At 40.6% G+C, this 15312-nt stretch overlaps 1 protein-coding gene across 3 annotated transcripts in view; it reads right to left on the bottom strand.

Moving 5' to 3' along the window:
* The window catches only part of LOC107998710 (uncharacterized), a 48461-nt gene that overhangs the window by 2991 nt on the left and 30158 nt on the right, over window positions 1–15312 (bottom strand). For all 3 annotated transcript variants that reach the window (XR_009832590.1, XM_017058122.3, XM_017058123.3), the window contains 4 exons: window positions 13097–13169; window positions 9788–10017; window positions 1271–1562; window positions 33–251 (listed from right to left, as the gene is read on the bottom strand). Coding sequence is in view for 2 of the 3 variants with exons in the window: in XM_017058122.3 (XP_016913611.2) it covers window positions 33–251; window positions 1271–1562; window positions 9788–10017; window positions 13097–13169 (814 nt within the window). In the remaining variant the exon portion in view is untranslated. The remainder of the gene's footprint in view (window positions 1–32; window positions 252–1270; window positions 1563–9787; window positions 10018–13096; window positions 13170–15312) is intronic.

The following is a 15312-nucleotide window of genomic DNA, read 5'->3' as shown; positions in this document are numbered from 1 at the left end:
CGATAAATATTCCATATATAGTTACACGTTACCTGAATGTACAATCTGGTTTGTGTTCGCGGTGCAGACTTTAGGAAGGCGTTAAGGAACGAAACTCCTGCTACTCTCAGTGCAATCGCTGCTCTGGGAGCCAAGAGAGCGCCAGCCAGGAAACGAAATCTTCCACCTTCGCCATATTTTAACCTAAGAGTGGAGACAGCTTCCGAAACTACCGCGTGACCACCTGGCGTTTGACAGACCTTGGTCAACAACTGGAAGATCGACAAACAATTTCGAGAAAAATGTTAAATATAATATACATATATATATTCCTTTTTATTTCATATATTTTCCCGAATGAATAAAATTGAAACTAGCGCCTAATTAATCGTTACGTATGGCGAAAAATAAAAATTGTAAAGATTTTCCTGGTAATATCGGTGGTCGACAATTAAATCTCACCGACAGTTCCTCCACACCGTCCGGATAAAGATCTCTTTATTCTCATTATATTCTTCCAACGCTATAACTCCGTGATCACGTGCCGTGGAAGTAATTATCCAGTTCGGTTAGTCAACATCTGATCGTAACCGCGATGCTTGGCAAAGTGCACTTCCTCGGACGGCGAAGAATAAAAGGTAGCGAAAAAGTCTAAAGGCGTGTATGAGTTTGCAAATGAAGCTAGCCGAATAACGTTTGGATAAATGATAAAAACTGGTTCTTGACAAGTGTACGTTCTCGAAATAACGGGGCCCCGGCCGTCAAGTGGACCGAGTTTGCTGGAAACGCGCGTTTACGACTATCTGAATGAGTCAGATGTAACATCTAAGAAACGTACACATCACCAGAAACTTGACCCACTACTATCCCCATCGAGTTTACTTTTCAATTCTTTTTAATCCTACGTTTGCTCGCTACACCTCGAAAAGTACTATCAATTTTATCGCGAGTTAATTAGTTACCTTACTTAATTTTAGAATTACACGCGAATTTATTTGCAAAACGATAAAAGCGCGCGATAGTAAATAAATCATAAAAGATTCAAAATGTAATAACTCATATTTTATCACGAGATTAAATCGAAAAATCCAGAATGAACACAGGATAGAAACAGAACTAATATTAATATACGATTAAAGTGTTTGTGAAATGATAACGCGAGATAGGCATTAGAAAATCGTTCGATAAATCCACGAAACGAGAGTAATATTCCACGTATGATTCCAGTTCACTTCTTTTTTGATTAACAGTATCCAAGCGATATACTCGGAACGGAAATGACGATTGTTACCTGGAGAGCTAGGACTCGAGACCGGTTCAAGCTACTAGTCAGACAAACTGCCAGAGCAAGAAGACCTGGTTGAGCTTGCACTAGGAGCCTCGGTGCATCGGTGCATCGTTCGGTGCAGGCGGCCAGACACTCGACACAGCCCAACTCGTCCAAAGCAGCTCTTCTGGTTCCTACTCTTGGGCCCGTGTGGCCGGAAGAGGGTGGTGAACTTTGGGCCAATTGGACACCGCGAAGCGTCTCGAGCAACAAGGTTATCCCATCAGCTGGCGGTGAAGCGAATTCCTGAACAAAGCTACAATAGCAAAATAAAATAATTTTATTTGCGTATCTCTATCTTTTTTCGATAAAACACCAACGAGATATTAACCGAATGCGCAGAAAAATTTGTATCTATGATGCATAATTTAATTGCGAATGTATCTCCGTGCGCTCGGCCGGAAGTATCAGTAACGGTACGAACATTTTTGCCACGAATGTATATTCGTTATCTATCACGTATACAGTCATACACAGTATATATAGCTCGCAGATATCCTGTCATTCGTATTTCTAATATCTTGCAATCTTTTAATTTCCAATTTATTTATCATTCTGAAAGTATTCCTTCGATCTTCAACGAAATTGCACCAACTTTACGATATTAAGAAGAAAATAGGTTAATAAATAACGAAAATAATTAAATTAGATGTTGATGTAGTTGTTTGAACGATGAAACTATACTATACTCTGAGTGTCACTGCACCAATCAATCCCGCTATTTGATAATTTAACGCAGAACGAAAATATATCGCGAAGAGTACTGTAACAGACATTGAACTGTGTAGACGCGATGGAAAAAAATATAATTACATAATTATGGGACCTTGCGATTAAAAGAAAAAGCAATCCGGTTTTATAAGCGCGCTGTTAAAGCGAGTTCCCTCGAGGTTGTCAACGGAACCATTATGAGAGTGACGGGGCAAGAACTTGATAACTATTAATGTAATAAATACGAGGAGGCGGACGAGAAAATATACTTCAATTAAATTACACGCTTTTCAAGTTATTCCAACGTTATTATTAAATATAAATTTCCAAATACATTATGTAAATGCATCGAATGCGACCAAATTGTCCCGTCAAATTTGTCCCCTCGATGTCGTTTTTCAACAAATTTTCGTCGTTTCGCGGATATATAAGATCGTCGATGATCAATTTTCGCAACTTCGGGTATCGACCGGTATCCATTATTGGTACTTTATACTCGATTATCGTTCATCTAGAATTCTCGTTAAGATATCACTTTACGACATATCGGATTCATCGATCGTTCGATCAAGAACAGGAACGCGATGCCTCTGCACACACAACCACACGTCGAGCAGATGTGTCTATATACGTGCGATAGCCTTAAGGTAGACAGGTGCAAGGACGAGGAAATAGATATTACGACTGTCAAAGAGTGACGGATCTACGAAGAGAGTTTATTTCGAAGCTATGAGTCGTGTTTCGTCTTCCACGAATAGATTCTCCGTAATGAACAAGATCTCTATTTCTCTGATCGTGTCACGTTAGTTTCCTTAATTATACAGCAAAGACACATGTAGCGCTAGTGCATCAGCCAGTCCATCAACTTGGTACATTTTGCAGTAGTCTGTCCGGGAGACATCCCGTGAGAATTTCTTGCCAGAGAGAACTTTTATCACTTTCTATACGGTTAGACAGTTACGTAATCGTATTACGTTTGCAATTACAAAATATACGTAAAATTCATGTTCTTTTTTACCAAATATAAATTAAAAAAATTATGGAACTATTAAAAATTACTTAATTAGCATTAATCTATACGCGCTCAAGGCCGAGATAATATTAAATGCAAAACAACTATTTAAATGTACGTAATGTTGGAATTATCGTGCATTCCGTGCATTGGACAAAATACGATAAAATAAAGAGATAAAGATGATATTTCTTCGATATAACATTGGCCTTCGTTCGTTTTTTCAACTAATAACAAGATTACACGCACGTGAATGTTAATTATTTTGTCGCGATGGCATATTTTGGTTCAAAATTAGTTACCAGAAATTTCTGGTTCAAAGTGTAACTTTATCAATCGTACAATGTTACCAACTATTGGACTAAAATTGAAATGTTGGATTTGAAAATTTCATCGTGCATCGCGTTCACCTGAATAAAAACGTTTTCGCCGGAATCATCTACGAAAGATGATTATTCTCGAATTCCAAATCCAAAACGTAATCTCGTGTTTGAAATTTTTAGGTGGCTTATGGCAAACAGTCGTAAATCATTTCGTGGCTCGCACCTACAGGATTCTAAAAGGTACCGGGCTATTCAAGAGGAGACGTCCCTCGTCTAGACGGTGATTCTATAAACACCGTATATAAGCGCCGTGTACGCAAGTTGAATGCATGCAAATGAGTATTAAAACGTTTTCTATGTACCCGTTTATGTATGTGCTCGTCGCCTATTTACCGGTGGGTAAACAACAGAGAGAGAGAAAGAGAGAGTTTTCTCGTCCAACAATAGACGCATTATGTTACCCGTCGTATTATGCATATACTACTGCCGGCTATATCGTGATACGCACGTGTGTATAAATGTACGTGCGCGAAATACACCGAGGCATTACGATTCTACGGCGCGAACACCGTGGATCGCCTTTGTTGGTCTCGCCTTAAAAATAAGCGAGGGCCCCCATTTGGATACTGGAGAAAATGAAAGCTCGTGCGTGAACGAGAGTGACGGTAAAGGATATGGTAAGGAGTGGACGTGACCGCAGACCACCCTATGCATTGCTCTTATAACCCTTTACGTCCTGAGTTACGTATCCTTACCTTCTTCTTACCGCAACGTTTATTCTAAATACATATTTATATCCGAAACTCGCATGCAAAATATTAATATTTCAATCGATACAAAGTAATCAACGTCATTGTCGTGAATAAATTAAATATGATGTCGAATGCTGGTCGAATCATTTCGAGTAGTATCTGAAAAGAAGAATTCTAAGTTATCTAATTTCATTCGTGCGTAAGTGTCAAAGACATAAACGATATTGCAAAGTATTCGGGAAATGAAAGCGTTCGAAACGTTGCTTTTAAATTCCTCGATATTTTGCGCCATCGTAATTGATAAAATACGAAAAATACTCATCCTTTCGAGATCGTTTCTTCGATTTAGATGTGGAGTACGATGAAAGATATTCTCGTGGATTTTTAGGCTACGATAATATATTCGCATAGGCGATCAACGTGGAAGTTGCGTGCAACGCGAAGGAATATACGAATAGAGGTATAAAGAGAGGTATTCGTTTTAAAGAGAACGACTTTGTTATCGAAAACATGCTTTCTTGGAGATGTCATGCGAACCTTCGTCCAGCAATGGATGCATTATATTACACCCCGCATTATGCAGAGTACGATGTACACGTAAGAATGCCTTCGGCAGACGCGGCATGAATATCAAATGTTCCTTATTGCCTGGTGTGTGGGCACACCCTAAAATTTAAGACGATGGACGACGCCAAGCAGAAGAAAACGAAAGCCTGTGTACCTTTGTCGCCCGACGTTTCTCTTTCACGCGATATTTTTGGACCTCTGTCCGAAGAATGTTACGCAATTCATTCCCTTTTAGTTTCTTTTCCACGCGCGGTTTTTTTTTATTACGTCCAACAGATTTGCTAACAAATCCAGGAAATTATTTCACTTAGGAAGCTAAAAATCTATCTTCTTATTGTTATTCCAGAAACAATAACCGATGGAAGATAGCGACTTACGTAACCACGACTAATTTAGAGAAACTATATACGATGAAACTATATTATGTTTATTACTTTGCGAAAATTTTTCGTAACGTTGCATCAATTCACGTATAAATTAAATTAAAAATATATTCTACGATATTCATCGACGATGAAGGCGTCACGTCTCTGTCGTAATAGATTATCGTTTATTAACATGCACGATGCAACATCGTAAATAAAGAAGTGGATAGAATATAAAGCGTCTAATCGACTCGCACGAGTACGTTTCAAAGATACTTTTTCTCGGTAAATGCTAACTATTTTTATGTAAATGCACTTGGACTATTAAATCGAACTCACCATTTTAAATATAACTTTTATATAGCTCAATAAGAATACAGAATGATCGATTTTACGTTCGTTTTAACAAGAAAAAAAAAAGAAAAAACTCTCATTAAAAATATGGAAGTTATTGTAACGATTTTCTCAATGAAATTTGGGTTAAACATTAGGCATGATTATTTATTCGCGAAATAAGAACAAACGGGATCTGATATCGCGTGAAAAAAAGATGACTTCCTCGTTTTCTATCAAGTAGGAAGCAGTTACGTGTTTTCTGTTACGCGAAGCGGAAGCATCGTGAAGTATCGTGGGTTCGGTGGCCGGTCGAGGCTTCTTCGACGCGGTTGATATTCCACCACGTGGAAAAAGAATAAAAGATGTGCTTTGACTTTTTTATAAGAAACACACTTTATGAATTTTACCAACCCTTTTTTCCTTTTACCTCAAAAGGCAATCATATGCTTCTAAGCGACCTATAATTTGAAACGTTAATGCAACACACCCTTCATTAAGGATTATCGTGTAAAATGCAAAGCTCACCTCCGTATAATCTCTCGAATAATAATCCAACCAAATATCCAAAGTCTTATCTTTGTTTTTTAATAGATAATTTGCGAGTCGGATAATTTACTTGCGATTAAGATATTCAATTATCGATGAATATTGTTAAACAAACGAATATAAAAATGAATACGAAGTGCAAAAAGAAGAACGGGTCGAAGATCGAGGTTAACATCTCAACAGCCTCGTTTCATCGAGATGCAACATACAAAATTCGACGCGTGACATCTTTCACTTTGGCGGAGAAAATTCGTTTCGCGCATACAAAGAGATCAAGTTTTGTGAATGGACCAGGTAACTCTTTCGGCCACTTTTGACCGAAAGGAAGAATCTCTTTAAAGGGGCGATGATTGACGAAACGGACTTACGACACGGAATATCAATGAAAACGAAGCCTGATTCGCATGACAAGAGACGGAGACACGCGACTCTTTACGGGATTCTTTTCAGAAACAATCGATATCATTGTTCGAGAAGAAAAAGTAGTATCGCGTTCTAGGGTGCATTGGTTATCTCGAACAATTAATTTCAAATGAAGCTTATACTTAATTAGAGCAATATATTTAATTAAATCCAATTTATAGATGATAATAACTTGCCTCGACAATTCTTTTCTTTTTTTTTTCGCTTTCGTTGACCATGCGTATATATATATATACGTGTTCGACGTAATAACACGTAATTAATCTTCATTATAATATCTGTTCATTATACAAATTAACACGCGATGAAAATGGAAGATTCGATGAAAATTCGTTCCAATAATAATAGAGAAAGGAAAAAAGCTGCTTGATATTTTTTCATCGATTTCTTAATCCTACTTCCCATCGATTCTTTTTACATTTCGAGAAACAAAATCGCTCATTAATCCAAATCCAAAGTCCAACTGTTCGTTTCAGATATCTTGTTGGCTTTATTTACCAAAGTATCTTTTTTTCAAAAAACCGCAGAAATTCTTTTTCGCCAATCTCAAAGCGATATTAACGTAAAAAAAAAAGTCATCAGCCAAGATTGTTCCTAACACCACGCGTTTTTTCGTTCCAGATAAAACACGCATTCACGTTCATCCAGGAACGGCGTGGAAGAAAAAGATAGCCGGCCGATCGGCGTAATCGATCTCGACAGGTAATTATTACGATCGGCTTGAAAATAAATCGATTCCGTCAGCCGGGTCGTCGCCGGGTAACCGGATGGATCGTTGTGAAAAACGTCTGTTAAACGGCCTAATAATAAGATCACGACGAATAACACGCAGAGGTTCGATCTTGGGAATCGAGGATGCGCCTCATCGGGATCGATTTGCGCATCGAGCACGCCGATCCAGCCGCTGTACAGTTATCCGTAATATCGGTATTCGTTTATCCGTAGCCGCTACTTACGGGTTATCTGCTCGCCTCTGCGGTAAGAAGGTTGTCCATATTATAAGTCATTCGCCGTATGTAGGACACGTTTGCGTCTTCCACCATATGGTCGAAGGATGAACGTGTAACGTCCGCGATCGCGCGTGTCGATAAATCGGTTTCGGGACAACGGTGATGAAAACCGTGACGTTAATAGGATCGAGCTCGCGTCACATATGTAAGTATATTTATTTATAACGAAAATTCGTTTCATAGACTTTATCGCTCGATCCTTTTGAGAGAAAGAGAGAGAGATGATTCGAATCTGTTAGTTTGAACACACATTTGATCCCATCATTAGTGACACTGGACCACTGGGATTCTATAATGAAATTCTAACGGAATTGTCGACATCGTCCCCACGGTGATTCGGTTTTAGAATAGCCACGGAATGGAACATGTATATCGTTTCTGGATGATGCAGGTATTTTTGCCTCTCTCCCTTTTTACATTGGTCGTGTGATTAGAATGATTCTCATCTGTGCAGCCTTCTTGCCGCGCTTCGAATATCCGTTGGCCGCAAATTGTGCGCGCCGCGAAATTGCGCTTAATAAGAGCACGTCGATCGAACAAGAATTAGAGTTGAAGAGTATTGGACGGTTCCTACGTTTTCGCCAGCCTACCCTTCTTTTTGCTCCACATTTTGAAACCTCGAGCATCGTTTGGATCATTCCTAATCTCGTTTCACGATCGAAAGTTGCGCGTTCTGGGTGGTCTAGAAACAACGTCGGGATCAAAGTCTATCGAGGAAAAATGGAATGAATGAAGAGTCGGTGTTGATAGATCGATCCGGGTTGCCGAGATGATTCGATCTCGTGGAATTTGATGCGGATCTAGATAACAAGAAGCATAGAAAACAGTAGAGACGAGATGTGAAATATATCCACCTTTCTCTCTCCTCTACTTCACGAACCGAAACATCGAGTTTGAACAATTTTTTAGCCGAACTTTCTAGTGAAAGGAAACGCTTGAAATTTTATCTTCGAAGTGAGAAATTTCCGATGTATTTGCTTTTTGATTCCAATCGAGAACGTATAGAAGCCTCGAGATAAAGTCAATTACAGACGCGTGTCCAGCGGCTGTGATTACACGCGTTATGAATGAAATACTAGCGTACACGCTTCGAGCGATCCGAGACAAACATCGTCGATCTTGCACCAAGATACAAGCCACCGACATTCACGGACAAATTTTAGCGTTTACGTCCGATCTTTAATCACGCTGGCGCCTAACGGAGACCACACTATTATTTAGCCGTTCGTTGGACGCGAGAAGGGGCTTGATCCAGCTGTAATTTCAGCGTTGTTTTAGAAATACGGGATGGAACCCGTTCCTTTGTACCGAGTAATGCAGCAAAAAACCGACATATCACAGGAAACCGAAGATGCTTTTTCTTTTTTCCTTCTTCAACGATTTACACACGGATGAGAAATGGCAGATGGATGGTCTCCGCGTCTAATCCGCGTATGGTTAATTTAATCTTCGCGGTAAATGAAATACGATCATAGAAAGGGTGTGTTTAATAGCAAAGATCATAAATATTAATATCGCGTAGATAAGAGAATTCTTTGTTTGCGCGACGAGCAAAGAAAATAATGTTTAATTCATTACGCGCGGATGTTAAATTTTCATTAGCATTATATTAATTTATTAATAGAAATTAACAAACCAAAGAAGAGAAAACTTGGCATATAATAAAAGTACGGGATCGACAAACGTATTTTTTCCCTGAGAAGAGAAAAGATTTAACGATCGTCATTTAATCGGGAGTTGAATCAAGAAGGAATTTTTACGAGTTTCGAGAGAGGGACTCGAGCATATCGAAACCCGTCTTCTTTCTTAAAAAATACGTGTAAAAAGTAACTGTAAATCCGACACCGTTCAAGCCGTTCCTCCCGTTCAACTAATATCGACCGTTTTTCGTGATAAACTTGTCGTTAGTTCCACCGAACGAGCATAAATTCATACATTCACTGTTCTAATTATTATTCACCAACAATCAAATGCATCTACTTCCGGGTATTGTGTTTCGTCTTCTAGAAACATTCGAAAGTGCTGCGCTTTTTATTAATATCCTCTCCACCAATCTTCAAATTGAAATTTTATCAAAGACCGCGTTAAAAAATTGTTTCGACTGTACCCATTTTCATATTATATTATATCATAATTCATATTATAATTTTATTATTATATTAATTAAAAACGTTGGTCGCTAATCGACGAATATTTCGATATTTTGATATTATTTTGCTGACACGAGCGGACGAAGATGACTTTTAGATAGGCAAAGTAGGATAATCAAGATCGGTCGAGGTTTCGCGTAATTTGCAATGATAATGAGGCACCCGATTAATTTAAGTCAGGTGGCAGCGAGGATTTAAGAGGCAAACCAGAGGGTATATTTGAAGCGGTGGTAATAGATAGACGTTTAATCATGTGTGTGTGTGTGTGTGTGTGTGTTTTACCTACCTTGGAAAGGCTAGCCTGAGGTCGGCTCTGAGCTTGTTCAGAAGCTCGCTAACCGAGGTGAATTGTCTCAAGGTCATCTCTCCGCTTCCGGAAGCGTAACCGGAACTCGAACTGGTTGTCGAGGGCAGAGTACCTTGCGAGTCTTGAACACTTCCTAATGGACGTCTTCCCCATCGTCTCAGAGCGATCGCGTAGTCCTCGGCGTTGTACGTAGGTGGTCTTAATCGTTCCTGCAAAGAAAATCGCAAGGCTCTAGACATAATTGCACGCTCGTCCGGTTCGATATCGAGGCAAAAGGCAGCCGTGATCGAAGAAAGAAAGAAAGACGGTAGCCTCGGGCCTGATTTATCCCTTTGAGATCTCGATCGAGTAAAATACACCGCGCCGAGACAGTGGCCGTAATTAAACGACCGGCGACTCGACTGCCTACTTCTCAATAATCGGAATAATACGATATTAAGTAACGATAAACATTTTCAAGTAGAAATTAAGAGTGTGGAAGATTGAACGGCGGCCAACCTTTCTATCCCATCATCTATTTTTCCACGGGACTGAAACGAATCGAGAAATCATGGAAATTGCAGTCGCGATTTTGCCACGAATGAAATATTCATGCGAGGGAGTAGAAGGCTGAAAGGCTCAAGTTAATTTCACAGCGTTTCCAATCATAAATATGGATAGAACTAGCGATTATCGCCTCGTGGTCCATACAAGAACGCCGCCGATTATCCCTGATGAAACGCGGATAAATCGTGGAAATTAATTTACCGCCTCCATCTCGTGCCACTGTGAAACATAGAACCGGTATAATTACGTCTCCAAAGGGGTTAAAACTCGTATCTCTTTTCCGATTCAATAACTCTTCGAATAGTTGGCGCGATTAGCACAGAATCGAGGATATAGGAACAATTTATCGGTCGATTTGTTTCGAAGGACGCGTAGCCGCTTTCTAAAACGAGCATCCAAGAATACCACGAATATTTGACGCGGATGAAACCACATGCTACATTGTGGTTTCCTTCGCGCGGTTAATCGATCGGTCTTAAACGTGAAACCGAGTTTCTATCTCGCGGTTACCCGCCGTTCTTCCTTCATACGAGAAAAAAAAAAGAAAAATAAGCAGAACCGCCTCTCTACCGATCCCAGAGTTCCGTAGGAAATCTGTTGCGCATCGGATGTACGATTTATTCAGACGTGCACGCGATGCTCCGAGTGGAGAACAGTCGCGATCAATCATCATCCTCGTTTGTTACTGAAATCGACGGAGGATGGTGACGGACCATTATCGTTTGATGAATACAGGGCTGGCTGTTAACGATGTATTCTTTCTTCTTTTTCTTTTCTTTTCTTTCCTTTCCTTTTTTTTTCTTTTGAAAAACGACAAAGTAATTAGAGTTCCTTTCCGGGACGAGATACCGCGCGGACATGGACGTAAATCGTCTAACGACGATCATGATTGAGTGGAGGGGTGCATAGATCAATCATATTTTCATTTTTTCCGTCCGTGAACGTGAAACGGGATCTCGGGAGAAGGAAATGAGGTTATGAGAGGCGAAAAAGGACCTGGTCGTAAGCGTATGCAATTATGCAAGTAATTAGGCAGTACGTCGTGCCAAAAGAACGATAACGTTACTCTGAATCTTATACTTGACGATCTTTCGAAGGATTCGTGCGAAACAAAACAAAATCACGCGTAACCTACATATACGAGGACGTCACGCTTTCTTGAATCGCGTAAATACTCGGTGAATACTTGTCGATACTTTCGTGTCGTTTATTTGACAATAACTGAACCGGTTACAAAAAAAAAAAAAAAAAGAAAGAAAAAAGCGCTCACGGATGGAAGCGCGAATGGAGAACGCTGCATTTTCGAATATGCATCGTTCGATCTAATTTCAAACGCGCGCGTTTGCCTCGCGTTCTTTTCAATTATCAATTAGAGTGAAAAGTTCGAATGTTGGTAAAAGTTGCGCGACTTTCACGAGCATTCGAGTACGGTTTCCAATGGGTGTCTAAGCGTGGAGGTTTGTTAATCATCCTATTGTGATGACGTAAATCTCTCATTAGCGGGAGAATGTTATTTCTTTTTCATAATATTAAGAAAAGAGATGCAATCGGAAGAGACGGAATCTCTTCTGATAATTAAGGTCAGGAGTCATTCGTAACACGTATGGCATAAATCTCATAAGATAAAAGTTGTTTTTCTTTCTTTCTTTTTCTTTTTTTATATATATATATATATATATATTTTTTTTTACGCAATGTCATTCTCTTCGTCCGATCTTTGAAGAAAAAAAAAAGAAGTCGTCTTGAATTATCTTGCTTAATCACGTTGCATAAAAATAACGATTTAACTCGAGTGTAAATATGCGCACCTCGAGGGGGGTTAACGCGATATATCGCGGTCTCTCCTCGATATTAATCATATTATCCATGACTTATTACCTCCCTCACAGTTTCGCGACGCGTATAAATGCCCGTGAAGCCATTATCAACTGCAGAATTCAATGCATCCGAGTTGGCGCATGCTAATGCGTGGCTGAATATTAAAAGCGTAGCTCGGTCAAGTACAAAGTGCATCCAGCATTCAAACGGTCGACACTTTGACAAAATCGTGTTTTATTAACGAGCAAATTGGATGGTACGCGATGCGTTCTATTTATCAGAGAAATGCGCGCGACATATATTCATGGAACCGTTCGGACCCAGTAGATCATTTATCTCGAAAGGAAATCGCGTTCGCGTTAAATAAATCGGCGCTCGTTTTTCTTTCCAGATGAAATTCCGCAATACCGAGAATCCGTTCGAAACAGAATTCCATCCAATTACGATTCGATGATCTCGTCTCCTTCCTCGTCGGATTCCTCTCTCGATAAATGTTCCAGCATCCTCTCTATGCCAGATCGATAATTACGGAGGAAAAATAACGAAAGACCGCGATACACGCGTAATATAGCTATTTGCATTTGGTGGTTGTTACGATAAATAGATCGGAATCGTAAGGATTATGACGGAAAACGAGCTTAACTGCCCGTAATTTCGTTCCTTTAACACAAATATTTTCAACGAACGTTGGAACACGACGCGGTATTCTCGTAAAGACGAAACGAGCCACGTACGCCCCATGTACGCCTGCTTGTAACTACGCACTCTATTTACCGAGCGAACGTTAAAAGATACGCCGATCAAAAGCATCCTGCTAATACTCCAATACGCGTCATATCACTGTCCAAGTTTTAAACGATTAGGTTCCAATGTTGGTCGGGTTAATCCGGGCGCTCGATCGAGCGCCGAGGCACACTGACATACCTTTTCCGGTTGAGGCCCCCACGGCTTCACCACCAACAACTCCTCCTCCGCGTTCGGAGCCATGTCCGTCTCGCTGGAACAGATAAAAAAGAGCAACGATTTTTAGCCATCAACTCGAGTCTAGACAGGTAGTTGTCGGTTTTATACGAGCAACACGACCGACATTCGCCAAGGGTAACGATCTTTGAAATGGTGCTTTGAACCCTATCCAACTCGTTCCAATCTCCACGTCTCGTTTTCATCGTCTCTGCCTAGCTCCAGTTGCCTCTCTAGTTACGGTTAATTGGGAATTCGTATCCGGTGTCAAGTGGATCGTCTATCGTACGGAACGAGTCCTTCGAACAATTTTTATCCCAATGAAATTCTCCAACGGTATCCCGTTCCTCGTGTTCGCCTCTGCGAAGGAGACGAGAACAGGTAGAGAGAATTTCGTTTCGATCACATTTGTATCGCGTCCGGACTAAACTTCCGTTCCGCTAGATCGTACCGGATTATTTACGGTTCACGGATGCTGCCGATGCAATTTATTGTGGGAAGTGGCCGCGGCTATTACCAGGAATTCTTATCTATCGCGTAACAGGGTCCCCGTCCTGCCCGAGTAGCTCCCTTAAACACTGCCAATTAAACCTAACGAGTTTACAATAACAATTTTATTAATTAATGACTTTCGCGCCTCGTTAGGGATTCGCGGGTTGATTAGAACGGCGGAGGGGCAGGGGAGAGGAAGCATTAAATCACGCGTTGTTGCGATGGAATATTCATGTTGTTCCTGGGTATAGGATAGGCTGGATCGAAGGTAGGCCGTCGAATCTCTTCTACCGTTTCATACGTGTCTACGATTTGTCACACAATCTTCTATATATAGTTATTTCAAAATAATTGACCTTATTAATTTACATATATAACACATATGTAGCATAATCATACAAACGGAGGAAAAATTGATGCCTTTTCGTTAGTGATCGCAAATAGTACCAGCATCGTTTCCAGTCCTGTTGCAACGTTCGTGCAACGTACTAATTTCGATGTAAACGTCTCTCTTACGACGTGATGATGAAGCAACAAACCTTGGATACCCTGGAATTTTCTCCGAAAATAAACTCGTCGGGGCTATTGATCGCGAGACGGTTAATCGACGTGGTTGAAATTTAATAGATCGAAGTAATTTACGATCGACCCGGAGTGGCGATAATATCTAACACGCGCAACCTGTTATTCGGATAATCTTCGCCCCGAACGAAACGGTGGATCGATGTTTCATGGTTCGACGCGACGCGACGTGATACGACGCGACTCCGCTCGGGCGGAGGACGGGCAAGAGCGAGGACACAGAACGCGGGTCGCTCGGTTTTGTGGGTTAGCCACGATAATAATAGGAGTCACGATCGCCACGGTCACGAACGGCGTACGATCGTGTATCGAGCGATCGAAAGAGGTTGCCACTTCTTCTCGATCTCGCTCGCTGGATCAACAGAATATACCGGTAATATCAGTGGAGACCGTATCCTGATCCGGATCGCGTTGTCGGGTTGGCTGGAATCGTGCCTATTCGGGTAATTCCATCCGTAAGTATACGGCCTATCGGATGATATAACTTATTGTAATTCCCTCGATTGAAATTGCTTTTCGATGGCTCAACGATCGATACATTGTTTCGAAAATTTCCGTCTGGATCGAACAGGGTTGTCTTTGATCTTTGAAAACGAGCGCGTGAAAGAGGTGAAACGATTCGATGGAAAATAATAATAAGACGTTGAACCGCGATTACTTTGATTTAGATAGGTTCGTCGCACTCTCTCCTTTTGAGATAGAATTTGAAATTAGCCTCGATGCTGGATACCGATTGTAATGGTAAGTACAAGTATTTTCCAGCGTATCGATTAATTCAAGGCATAATTAATCCAGTTTAACGCGCAACAGGAACGGAGCATCGGACCATAAACCGTTGGTAATGAAGCGAAACGTAGAATCGCAAATCTCGACCAGTTTCGCGTTTGGTGAACCAGCAATTCTCGGTGAAATATTTTCCTCGACATCCTTCTTCTTACAATTAATACTTATTGCCGTTACTGCGTTAACACGTGTGAGACAACGCGCGTTACGAATATGGAGCGTGCACGAGATTCAATTAAGCGTCCAATCATTCGATTCGCGTTTCACGATAATTATCGCGCATTAAAATATTACGGCAGAGATATAATACGTTTAAGATGCGC

Source organism: Apis cerana, linkage group LG14 (assembly GCF_029169275.1).
Source record: "Apis cerana isolate GH-2021 linkage group LG14, AcerK_1.0, whole genome shotgun sequence".
Classification (NCBI taxonomy): domain Eukaryota; kingdom Metazoa; phylum Arthropoda; class Insecta; order Hymenoptera; family Apidae; genus Apis; species Apis cerana.
This window is presented reverse-complemented; position numbering and strand designations above follow the sequence as displayed.